The following is a 12,044-nucleotide window of genomic DNA, read 5'->3' on the forward strand; positions in this document are numbered from 1 at the left end:
CCTAATTAAAGCTGCTATTTAGTTATAAAACTGTCTCATGGCCACGAGAGGGCAATATTTATCCAGACACCCCTATGTGAGGGTATAAATAGGTTTCTCTTAAAATGTGAGAAATCTGATACATAACCTCAACCACCAAACTGAATTATTTACTGTAAAGGTTTAGTTTTAAATACTTTACAATTACACTGTTTAATAGAAGAAAAAAACCACCACATTCATTAGAAAAGAAGACAGTTTATTTTGAATCATACATATTGCACCTTTTACTGATGGCTTTAAGACAAAAACAAATAAAAGCAAATCGTAACTCAATGTATTAAAACATTTACTAAAAATATGCATTGGCATAAACATTTGCCTTTAAAAAAAAGGAACATAACATTAGTTTAACAAAACTAAAATAGCACGGTCTCCATGTGAGCCGTTCAAAGACGTTACTAAAGTTTAAGGCAAGAAATGCACATTTTAGGCCCATTTAAGGGCCAATAAATCACAGTGTGAATGGTCATAAATGATTGGGACAACACTCCCATCTGTTGTCTTTTTAAAGTCAATTCTTAAAAGAGTCTGTCCTTTCCAGCCCTCTGGAACACGTCTTCCACGTGGAGCATCTCCCAGGTTTGCTCTGATGTCCAGTCCCTTCCTCTCACACACGGTCCTGCAGGTTTCATCTCCTTTCTGTCTCGTGCCAGTCTGTGAACGACTGGCAGAAGAGCGGCGCCACGTCCTCGGGCTCCGAGGGGAACAGCCTCATGGCGTCTCGGGACGACCTGTTGTAGCCGTTGTGGAAGATGAAGGCCTTCTTCACCGAGAAGAACGACACCGTCTTGTCCCACACGTCGGAGCCGGACATCCCGCCACTGAGCTGCCTCTCCAGGGTGGAGCGCAGCCTCACAGCTCTGTTGGTGCATTTCCTCTCCAAGCTCATCACTTTACACATGCTGAGGAGGAGCGAGATGGAGAGACGTCAGATTGGTTCCAACCAACAAAGACACAACGAGCTACCCACAGACTCTGCTTTTGTGTTGCTCTCACACCGGAAGAAAGTGTTGTTGTGGAGACTTTTCATTAAGTTAGAAAATGTTTGTTGTTGTAATTCAAGTATATAAAACCCAACAACATCTCATCTCAGCCTGGAGCACAACTATTAGTCACTACTGATACTACTCCATCCCACCGACGGAGCAGAGACCCTGACCCTTCGGCAAAAAACTAAAACTGACGGAAGAAGCCAAATGTCTTGATGTGATCTTACGTCGTGTGCTGATCCCTCATGGTGAATACGCTCAGACGCCGTCCAGGCTCGTCCACTTCCAGTGAAGTTCAGGGTTATTATGATTTTACCCACCGAGACTTTGCTGGTTTATATACTTATGCCAACTTTCCCATTGATTTACTGCGACGCTGGTTCTCACAGTTTTCTGGCCAATCACAAAGCAGCATTATGACAATAGGATGTGAATGAATTAGTTGAATTCATGGGGTACAATGGCCCCAATCCAAACAAACAGGTGGGAGGGGCGCTGTGCGAGCCTCTAATGCAGCACAATGAGGGAGATATCCTCGGTATTGTATCGGCCTGGATTGATATGTGGTGGGAACGTGGAGGGAAAACATCTGCCTGAAGGTGTCCACTCAGAACAAGTCTCAACAAGTTTGGAGACGTCATGACAAACTTGTTAAGTGACCAGTGTGGGACCTCGGTTTCTACTTATCCACTTGGATTTATTGTAGAAGATGTCGCTCTCACACGTCATCGCTCAATAAATAGTGGATGTTTTTATATACGAGCCTCGGTTCATTTACTGTAACTTTCACAAGATGTATTTTTCATCTTTGTTTCCCCGCACCACATCATTATAGACCTGTCCCCTTCAAATGCCCTTGAAACTAAACTTCCCTTAACTATCCTGAAAGTTTCCCACCCTCTGCACACACTCTGCCCATTCTTCTTCTTTAACTTTCTGTCTCTATTTCAGCCTCTCCAATTCTCACGGTGAGCGTCTCCCATGCTTGATCGGCTGACAATGGCACACAATCCATCCAGATGGTGTGCCTGGAAGCTCCGCTGACAGCCCCGTCTTCCTGGGTGTGTGTGAGAGCGTGTGTGTGTGTGTGTGTGTGTGTGTGTGTGTGTGTGTGTGTGTGTGTGTGTGTGTGTGTGTGTGTGTGTGTGTGTGTGTGTGTGTGTGTGTGTGTGTGTGTGTGTGTGTGTGTGTGTGTGTGTGTGTGTGTGTGTGGGGGAGGTTGGTCACTCAATCTTTGTTCGATGGGGCACACTTCCTTTGTGCAGCCGGCCTCAGAGTCATTAACACTGAAGTGTGGGAAGCCTGGGACCACAGCGGCTCCCACGTTCCACACAGGCAGGAAGGGAGCGTGTGACTGAGACGTGGCCAGCGGCAGGCGGGTCAGCCAGCTGTGTGTGCACGTGTGCGTGTGTGTGTGTGCGTGTGTGTGTGTGTGTGTGTGTGTGTGTGTGTGTGTGTGTGTGTGTGTGTGTGTGTGTGTGTGTGTGTGTGTGTGTGTGTGTGTGTGTGTGTGTGGGGCAGGGAAAGTGAATGAGAGTGTGTCTCTCTGTGTGAGCATGTGAGGCTCTGCCTGATGAAACAGCATGAATGCTTTCAGTTGAAGCTCTGTGCTTTACAGTTCAGATCAAAGCTCATCGGACTAAAGAAAAACATTCACAAGGGTTTTGGTCTTCACTGGGGGACTGTGTCACTTTGAAGTTTCGTATTATTTAAATAAATAATTCTCAAATTAATTGTTGTCGTATTTGTCAGGTAAAGTTAGATAAAAAAAATTAACTTAAAGTAACATTGTCCAAACTAGAACATATTCACATAATTTGTGAATATTATGTGACATAATTGGACATAATTTGTCCAATATCATAGACTGGCAACCTGTTGAGGAAACCTGAAAGTCTGATAAAAGATGGACAGACAGACACAGTGGTGTAGTGATTCCAGCTATTGCCTCGCAGTGACAACATCCAATGTCTGAGTCTGGTTTATGGTTATTTCTGTGTGCAGTTTTCATGTTTGTGCAAAAACACGTGTTTGCAGTTAATTAGCGACTCTAAAATTGCTCATCGGTGTGAGTGTTTGTGTCTGTCTTTCTGTCCTGTGAAGCACTAGTGACTTGTCCAAGAGGCTTTCACTCACAGACAGACCCTCGACCTCGAAGCGGATAAAACAATCCATAAAGATGGCTGGATATAGTTTGTGATAAACACGAGAGCTGCTAACTTAGTGTCTGTGTGATTTGATCTGGTTTGGCCAATGTCTTCTATTTGACTGCTTCTCAAGTCATGGCAATTTAAAACACAGACTGACCTGTTTTTTTTATGACCAATGCTCTTCCTGCTTTAATAATAATCCAGTCCCCTGCACTCAATGCCAACACTCAATGCCAATGCACCACAAAGTATTGTCATTACATATTATTTATTTCACCCTCCCTAACTTTTAACTCACAAACATAATTCCAGAAAACATTAATATTGACACAAGTTGGCTGAAAGAAACAAATGACTTATCGTTTTCTAAAAGGCTGAAAAAAACAAAAAATTGCTGTGATTTGTTCATGTTACAAAAATGTTTTATTTGAGTTTAAAACAGCCTTCTGAAAAAAAGTCCATTTTTTTTCCCACTTGTAGGACGTGAGCTGTTGCGCAGCGGCAGGAGTCAGGCTGCAGGCTGCCGGTGGAAGTGGCTGCATGTTGGTCTTTTCTAATGGCTGCCCCTCGCTAACACCCACGTGTGCCTGGTGGCAGAGGCACTTTGTCTTCAATTTTGTGGCGGTGGAGATGACATGAGGCAGCGGCAGGCTTCCCTCCGGGGTCACCACTTTCCCATATCAGCACAAGCAGTGGGTCAGTCTCCCAGCTACACACTCCCCCTCCCACCCTCACCCACTCCACCCCGGGCTCTTTCTCTCGCAGTCTATTCCTCCACCTGCTCCCCGGAGACACACTCATTGTCCCTGCTGCTATAAACACTTCATTGAGCATGTGGCAGCCCTGCGTTCCTCAAAGCCCTTCCCAGCACTCCCATTGGCCCGGGGACTGTGAGAAACTCCAACAAGCCGAAGACTCACACATTCATATGGAGATTTGGGTGTATAAATACAGGGCAGCGGCAGAGGAGAAGGCAGCTCACACTCAACAGGCTCTTCTAAAGCGAACAGGATCGCTCTGACTCCACAGCAATGGCACCCACTGTTTTGGGACAAGCAAGTTACTGCAAGGAACACCTGACTCCTGCTCACAAGGTAAATTTCTCTACATTTCCTGCGATTGAGCGCTGAGACAGAATGAGGGGAGAAAAAAAAAAAGAAGTCAAAATTCAAGTGGACTAATTTTTTCCTTCTTTTTCTTCAGCTGAGAAAGCCAATGGTGGAAAAACTGCGCAGAGACCGCATCAACACCAGCATTGAGCAGCTGAAATCCCTGCTGGGGCCCGAGTTCCTCCGGCAGCAGCCCGACTCCAAGCAGGAGAAGGCAGACATCTTGGAGATGGCTGTGGCCTATCTGAGAAGCTGGCAGCAGCAGCAGCAGCAGCAGCAGCAGAAGGCCTCCGGCCTGACCTCCGGCCTGATGACGGCCACCGACGGTTACTCCCACTGTGTGCAGGAGGCCGTCAGCTTCCTGTCCCACTGCGAGGTCCAGACTCAGGCGCACCGGCTGCTGCTCAGCCACTTCCAGGGCCTGCAGGCGTCCAGCAGGAGCAGCCCCGGCCCCGGGCCCTGCAGCCTCTCCCCTCCCGGCTCCCCGCTCCACCACGTCGTCTCCGGTAAAGGAGCGATCCAGGCCGGCAGCGCTCTGTGGAGGCCCTGGTAACGATGGCGGCGGACTCACCTTCGCCCCGAAAGAAAACTACGTCTGTGAACGTCATGGACAGAGAGTTGAAGACTCACTGGAGTCTGCTTCCTTTTGCTTTGGCAGGAGATTCGATCAAGTCGAGTGTTTCACCGCGTGGTGAAATGTGCACCGTGTGCTCGTACTCCTTTGGAGGGACTGAGATGATTCAGGTTTTACTGAACGTGTACACCATGTGTGCCTGGAACTGAGAGTGTTCCTGGAGGAAACTCCTGACTTTCTGTTTGTTTTGCAAACGTCTTGAATCATTGGAACCACACTGGTTCAGATTTACTGAAGTGTCTGTGACACTGACTGATTGACTGATTGATTGATTGATTGATTGATTGATTGATTGATTGATTGATTGATTGATTGATTGATTGATTGATTGATTGATTGATTGATTGATATGTTCACTGTCCATGTTTGATACTGAGTATCACTGTTCAATGTGTCCCATCAGGTTACAGCTGATGGGCCAGAAACAAGCCAGAAATGGATCCCATGGATTCACCTTTATTGTAAATCTGATTAAGATTATACTTCACTCTTTATGCTGACAATGTGTAACCATTATTTGGCCTTTTTGTGAAAGAAATGTTGCTGCTGAGACAGTAGCTGTTCCCTGTCCTCCTGTGATGATCATAAATGATGTTTTTCATCTTCATATGATTACCTTTTATAAAGGTGTGTTGTTGTTTTTGTTTTGTTTTTATAAAAACTTCAGTCTTTCATGGAAAAGAACCTGTTGTATTGCTTCCTGGAGAAGTTTGTCTTTTAAAAAAAATAAAAAATAAATGGAAAACTTCTGAAGAAGTTTTGCAAACATAAACATCGGTGGTGTTTTCACTTCTTTTGCACTTAACATGTGTGTTTGTGGCCCTTTTTTTGAATCGTCATCATTAGATTAGCAAATGAGAAACTTCAGTACAGATTGGAACTTGTCTAGTTATTGTTGATTTCTGATCCCTCTTTTTGTAAATAAGTCCATCATTAAATAATCTGCACATTCCTTTTGGGACCATTCACTCCTTCTAGGATCTGCCAGTGCTTTTAATATTCTCTATCACAAAAAGTAAAGTAATGCAGAAGGTAGAATAGAAATACCACATCAGCTTGGAGGTATGAATGGGCAGGTCAAAGTTTGGCAAGTGGAATTTGGAGAGAGTCGGTGGGGGTTGAGAGTGTATGAAGTTTATGTGTAGGGTGAGTAAGTGTCTTATATAGAGGAGGGAAAATGTAAGGTTGGACCAGGCAATAGATATAATAATTGTTTTAAACTTCAGGAGAAACTGAAATTGATTTAAATGAAGAATAATTCACATCTACCTGTTGAGCAAAGCTTTAAATCTAAAGGGATAACGTCATTTTAACTTTAATAAACAGCAGGTTTTTCATCATATAAAATATTTCTGATGAATTCGTAGTCTGCAAATGAGGAATTCTTGTTATTTATGTTTGTAGCCTGGAAGCTTAACAAACTTAACATCACTTATTATTTTTTGTTTCTGTCATTTAGAGCGTCGCCTTTCACCAAAACAAACATCTAAATTTTAAACTATTGTGCACCCAGAAATGCATCCTTATTATGAAATATTCATATCAATCTCAAATTCAAGCCTTTTTTTCTTCTTCTTCTTCTGCTGTGTCATATTTCAGACCCATTCATTTTTCCCTCCTAAACGTGTTTTTTTTTTTTTTTCTCCACCTCGGGGATTATTAGCATTTCATCTTTCGTGAGCAGGTTGGTGAGCAGGTGTTTTTAAACTGTGGCGGACTTCGCTGTGAGACTCCCCTGCAGGTCACACGTCCCACTTTCCTCTGTTGTGGTGGCCGTGGTATGTTGTCTAGTGCTTGAATTATGTCTCAAGTGCCACAAAAGTCTTTCACAACTATTTGTGTGTGCAGAAGTTGTGGAGAATGTGGCATGCCTGGGACTTTCTCAGGGTCTAGTTTGCCAGGCCAGATGGTCAGCCTCCCCCCTCGCCCCCTCCCTTCAACGGGAGATCAAACACCGTAGCTAATGTGATGTGTAACAAGACACACTTCTATTGTCCCTGTCTCAGGACCAGTGAATAGGCGCAGAGTGTGGGAAACGGGAGATACCACACTCACAGAGAGATGGCTGACGGGAAGCAGCTCCGCGCCGCCGCAGGTCTGAGCGATGGCCGAGACTTTATGGCAGGAATTCAGAGCTCTGGGGCTGCTGGTGGGAGGGGAACTCGTCTTCCCACACACTTGTAGACAAAGACCCCCGGGAGCCGTGTGGTGCACACTAACCTTCAGAGGAGGCACAAACATGTCGACAGATAATAAAGCCAAACGTGGACGGGACCGCCCGGCCTTGTTGTCACCGTCCTCTCGAGGTTTTACAGTGATGCAACATAAATAAATTAAGATCAGGACATTCATCGCAAGAAATATTTGGTATTTCATGTGATTTATTGGAAATATCAAGATGTGACACCGCAGGTCTCACACCTGTTTAGCTTTAAAATGGCAGCATGTAAAAATGACTCTGAAAGCTCATTTTCAAGAAGACATCAGACACCTGTCGTGCTGGAGTAAGTTTTTTACTCTCTCTGGGGTGGAAATGGTAAATGGGTTTCACTTCTATAATGCTTTCCCACTGCTTGAGCAGTCCCCAAAGTTCTTTACATTTTTAATCACATTCACCCATTCTCACCCCAGTGGAGGCGGCTGCCATGCAAGGTGCTCAGTCCATCTATTGGAAGCAGTTTGAGGCTCAGCATCTTGCTCAAGGGCACTCTGACATGTGGGCAGGTGGAGATGGGGAATCGAACCTGCTGCTGCAGTAACAGTGGTGGCACTTCAACCACACACACACACACGCACACGCACACCACTAGCTTTATACAGACTCCTCTGTGGCAGGCAATGAAGCCAGTTGACTTGATTTTTCCCAGATGGACCGAGACACAGAGTTTCTGTTTGTCCAGCAACAAAAGATCAATTAACATTCCCAGTGGAGCATGGAGGAGCGGCACAGCTTTTGTAGCTCATTTACCCTGATGTTTGGGGGGCTGGTGGGAAACCGAGGAGACGGGACTACTCACACCGAGCACACAAGGCCGGCTTCACATCTGGAGCCAGCCAGTGATGGAGGCCCTCGCAGGCACACTGCCAGCACTGCTCATAATGCCATTAACTTGACACTAATTTGACACAGTTCATTTACAACAGGGGTCTGCAGACTCTCGAGGGGAAGTAAGACAAGAACTTGTGATTAAAAGCTGCCAACAGTTTTTCAGAAGGACTCGGTGACAAACAAAAGTGTGATCTACATAAATCCAAAGTGTTATTTCACAATAAATAACCTTTCATCGGGCAAGCACGATGTTTTTCTTCTGAACCAACGGTGGTAAATTAATGGAAATGAGATGGGAGCTGTTTTTTGTAATAGCAAAATGTCTTCTTTGCATTAGCAAAGCAACTCCTATTACCAGTTTGTGCACCTCATCGATGCATTTATGTAGAAAATGTAGAAAAACTGTGCTTGAACATATTGACTTTACACAGCAAACCACTGAAAGTGGCTGTATTTGTTTCAAAACATACACTCAAGTCGTTAAATATGTCATATTCAGTTCATTTATTTGTAAGGAAGACACTGTATTGTAGTACGGTAGAACTCTAGAATATAACAACAATCTTTAAGACACATACAAGGATTTTTTTTTAAACTTGAAATCTTTAATGTTTGATTGAATAATTGACATTTTGAAGCTTCATATTGAATTTAAAGTTCTGAATTATACGAATGTTCAAATCACACATATCTTAGCAAGTGTCCTTATAAAGTGTCATTACTTTCAGGATGAACTTAACCAGACCGTTCTTTAATACTATTGTTGAGTATGAATGAATTTAAATGGACATATTTTCTTGAGCCTGTGCATCAACAAGTAGGCAAATAAGTGACTTTATATGTTGCTGCCTCGTTCTTTTTCATTTGTTTGGAATTTTTACTTGTTGAACTGATGAAAAAGGACGGTGCTGGTCGTCAGTGGGGGCTGTCCCTGTGTGTTCTGCTCCGGCTTTATTCATCATCCCTGTAGGAAAGCTTCATGTCCGCGGGCCCGAGGGGAAAAGGTGAGCGGCAATTTCAGAAAAGCTGGTGCAGGTGCAGCAGGAAAATCTTTTTCACCTGCAGTCAGGTAAATGCCTCCATTTCCTACCATATTTCCTCCTCAATCATAAACAGGATATTATATTGAATGTAACACCAAGAGATTTATTTATTTTTTTTCTAAACAAACAGACGTAAATGTGTGTGAACGCTCCCGTCCAAGAAGCCTCTTGGGAAAGGGAAGCATCCTTTGAAGAGATAATGAGACCCCTGCTTATATTGTTTTATTGCACTAAACCCTTTGGCCCTTAATTGCCCCAAACCCCCTCCACCCCCCTTGAAAGATACACACTTTCTGTGTCATTTCCCTTAAATATGCATTAAAAAAAATAAATATAGAATTCTGACCTGCAGCTGATGTTTGATAAAGTGTTAATTACCTGTTGCTTATCTTGGGAAACATGCCAGGCACAGATACATCTTCCCTGAGTTATTGACGTGTCCTCCATTGTTGCTGTGGGAGTCCCACTGGTCGGAGTGTGGGAACCCCAGCCCTGCCTCAGCCACATGGCTTTGTTATGCTAATGTCGGGGTATAAAATGAGGAGCTGCTCCTCCAGAGACATCAGAGCTTAGGCTGCTGTACAGAAGAAGCAGATCACTCTGCCTGCACAGACATGGCTCCTTGCTCCAGCAGCTACTCCGTCCACTATAACAGGATCTCGGAGAGAGACAATATCAAGGTGAGTACTACAGGAGATTATTCACATTTATCTTTTCTTTTCTTTTTCAAATCAGTGTTGCACAAATGCAGCTAGAGCTCACCGTTCTGTCTCTGCTTCCTCAGCTCAGAAAACCCATCGTGGAGAAAATGCGCAGAGATCGCATCAACAGCTGCATCGAGCAGCTCAAAGTCATTCTGGAGAAGGAGTTTCATAAACAGGAGCCCAACTCCAAGCTGGAGAAAGCCGACATCCTGGAGATGACTGTCAGCTTCCTGAGGCAGCAGCTGCAGGCGGGCCTCTGTCACAGTGACTTCAACTTCTGCTGGAGAGACTCTGCTCACTTCCTGTCGGCTCCATCCAGCTCCGAGCCCTCGGTCACTCCTCCACTGAGTCTCCAGCATCAGGACCAGAAGCTCCAGCAGGCCCAGAGAGGCAGCAGCTCCGTCCTCAGACCCATCAGCCTGCAGGAGAGCAGCAGCAGAGGGCCCGTGTGGAGGCCCTGGTAGAGACTTGACACAGACACTCGGAGACCTGAGGGGAGCTGATCTCTCCCTCACTGTGTAGGAAATATGTTTCCAGCCTGCTCATTCCCAGTGGGCTTTCTTATTGTCTCATCACATTGATGGACAAGTAAAAGCAAAGACTCTCAGTTGTTTGATGATGGTTACACTTTGCCTCTGTTGTTAACTTTTCCCTTGTGTTTATTTGATGATAGTTCTGTCAGATCTTGTGAAGTGATTGTTTACTCCAGTGGAGTTTATCTTCGGACTGCTCGATGTAACAGTATGACGCTCTTTGCCATACTGTCATTTACTGACAGCTGCTGTTGAGAATATTTCTCTTTTGTTTTTGACTCATCTATGCCAAAATTTACGAATGGGGAGGATGACATGGGTGTGTAAACACATATGTGTGTTTATGTGTGTTTGGCGTGTGTGTGTGTGTGTGTGTGTGTGTGTGTGTGTGTGTGTGTGTGTGTGTGTGTGTGTGTGTGTGTGTGTGTGTGTGTGTGTGTGTGTGTGTGTGTGTGTGTGTGAGTGATGTACATGTTCACATTTTGTAGTGGGACGTCGACATTGCTGTTTTACTATCAACAGTATTATAACTAATTTCTAACCTTTGTGCGACAATTAACAATAAAAAGACACAATCAATAAACAAATATTTTGTAGATTTTTTTTTATCCAATACCAAGTATATGCAAAAAAAATCTACGTCTATTGTGCACTAATGATATTTATTATTGCTTTATGAATTTATAGATTTATTCATTGTATTAATGTTTTCCACATTTCAAGAGCAAATCTGGCAAAATGCCTTTTATAACTCTATGTTGATCAATTCCTTGCCTCTCACACACACACACACACACACACACACACACACACACACACACACACACACACACACACACACACACACACACACACACACACACACACACACACACACACACACACACACACACACACACACACACACACATTCATTAAAAATGAATAGCACTGAGGGTTTTTTCTGACTAAATAAAAAAAAATAAAAAAAGAAAGCCTGTCTGTTTGGCTGTTTTAGACTGTCATAGTCTCCTATAATAGTAGGCTGACTTAGAAATGAGTGTATATAGATACAGTGACTTTGCATTAAGGAGGATTTGTTTTTTGCATATTACTGTATGAAGGAGGGGCTGCAGCGAGAAAGTCATTTTTCTCTAAGGTATTATCTAACTATTCTATTGACATGGCACAATTATGTATTCAGAATGCAACACACACACACACACACACACACACACACACACACACACACACACACACACACACACACACACACACACACACACACACATACTGGCCCATGCACACAACCACACACAAATGCACAGGCACAACTATACACATACATGCACAAGCATACACGTGCACAGGCACAAACACATACACACGACTGCACCCACACAACCACAGATGCAGGCACCAAAACACACGCACACACACAGTTGATTGAAAGTGTTTGGGTGGAGATGAGGCCTTGTGATGAGACGTTAGTGCAGTCTGATTGGTCTGAGAGTTCTAACTGGAGTTTTCAGCTCCAAATGAATGTTCACAAACTGTAGAGATGTAAAACAAGGCCAACCACACAATACACAGAGTTCTGCTTACATTTTTAATTTTTTTTTAATTAAAGAGAATTACATGAATTTTCTGGAGACTTGCTGTAACTTGAACAAACTCTAAACAAGAAGATTTACACTAATCTGCATTTTGTAGTTGTGCTGACAGTGACCGTGAACACATTTACCTCTGTCCTGTTATCATGTTGCTTTTAGACATTTCTATGCATTTTATTGCCTTCTGAATTCAACCTGA

At 43.9% G+C, this 12,044-nt stretch overlaps 2 protein-coding genes across 2 annotated transcripts; both read left to right on the top strand.

Annotated features, from left to right (window-relative positions):
• Positions 1 to 4,013: 4,013 nt before the first annotated feature.
• LOC308112988 (transcription factor HES-5-like) lies at positions 4,014 to 4,843 on the top strand (the record flags this gene model as incomplete). Its single annotated transcript, XM_080468847.1, is given in 3 exon segments — positions 4,014 to 4,181; positions 4,183 to 4,275; positions 4,385 to 4,843. Coding segments are annotated over 3 exon segments (720 nt in total).
• Positions 4,844 to 9,630: 4,787 nt separating this feature from the next.
• Positions 9,631 to 10,184, top strand: her12 (hairy-related 12; the record flags this gene model as incomplete). The annotated part of the gene is made up of 2 exons (XM_080470023.1): positions 9,631 to 9,696; positions 9,801 to 10,184. 2 exons carry the CDS (start codon positions 9,631 to 9,633, stop codon positions 10,182 to 10,184), a joined length of 450 nt encoding a protein of 149 aa, XP_080326149.1.
• Positions 10,185 to 12,044: the final 1,860 nt, after the last annotated feature.

Source organism: Lipophrys pholis (genome assembly GCF_963383615.2).
Source record: "Lipophrys pholis genome assembly, chromosome: 8".
Classification (NCBI taxonomy): Eukaryota; Metazoa; Chordata; class Actinopteri; order Blenniiformes; family Blenniidae; genus Lipophrys; species Lipophrys pholis.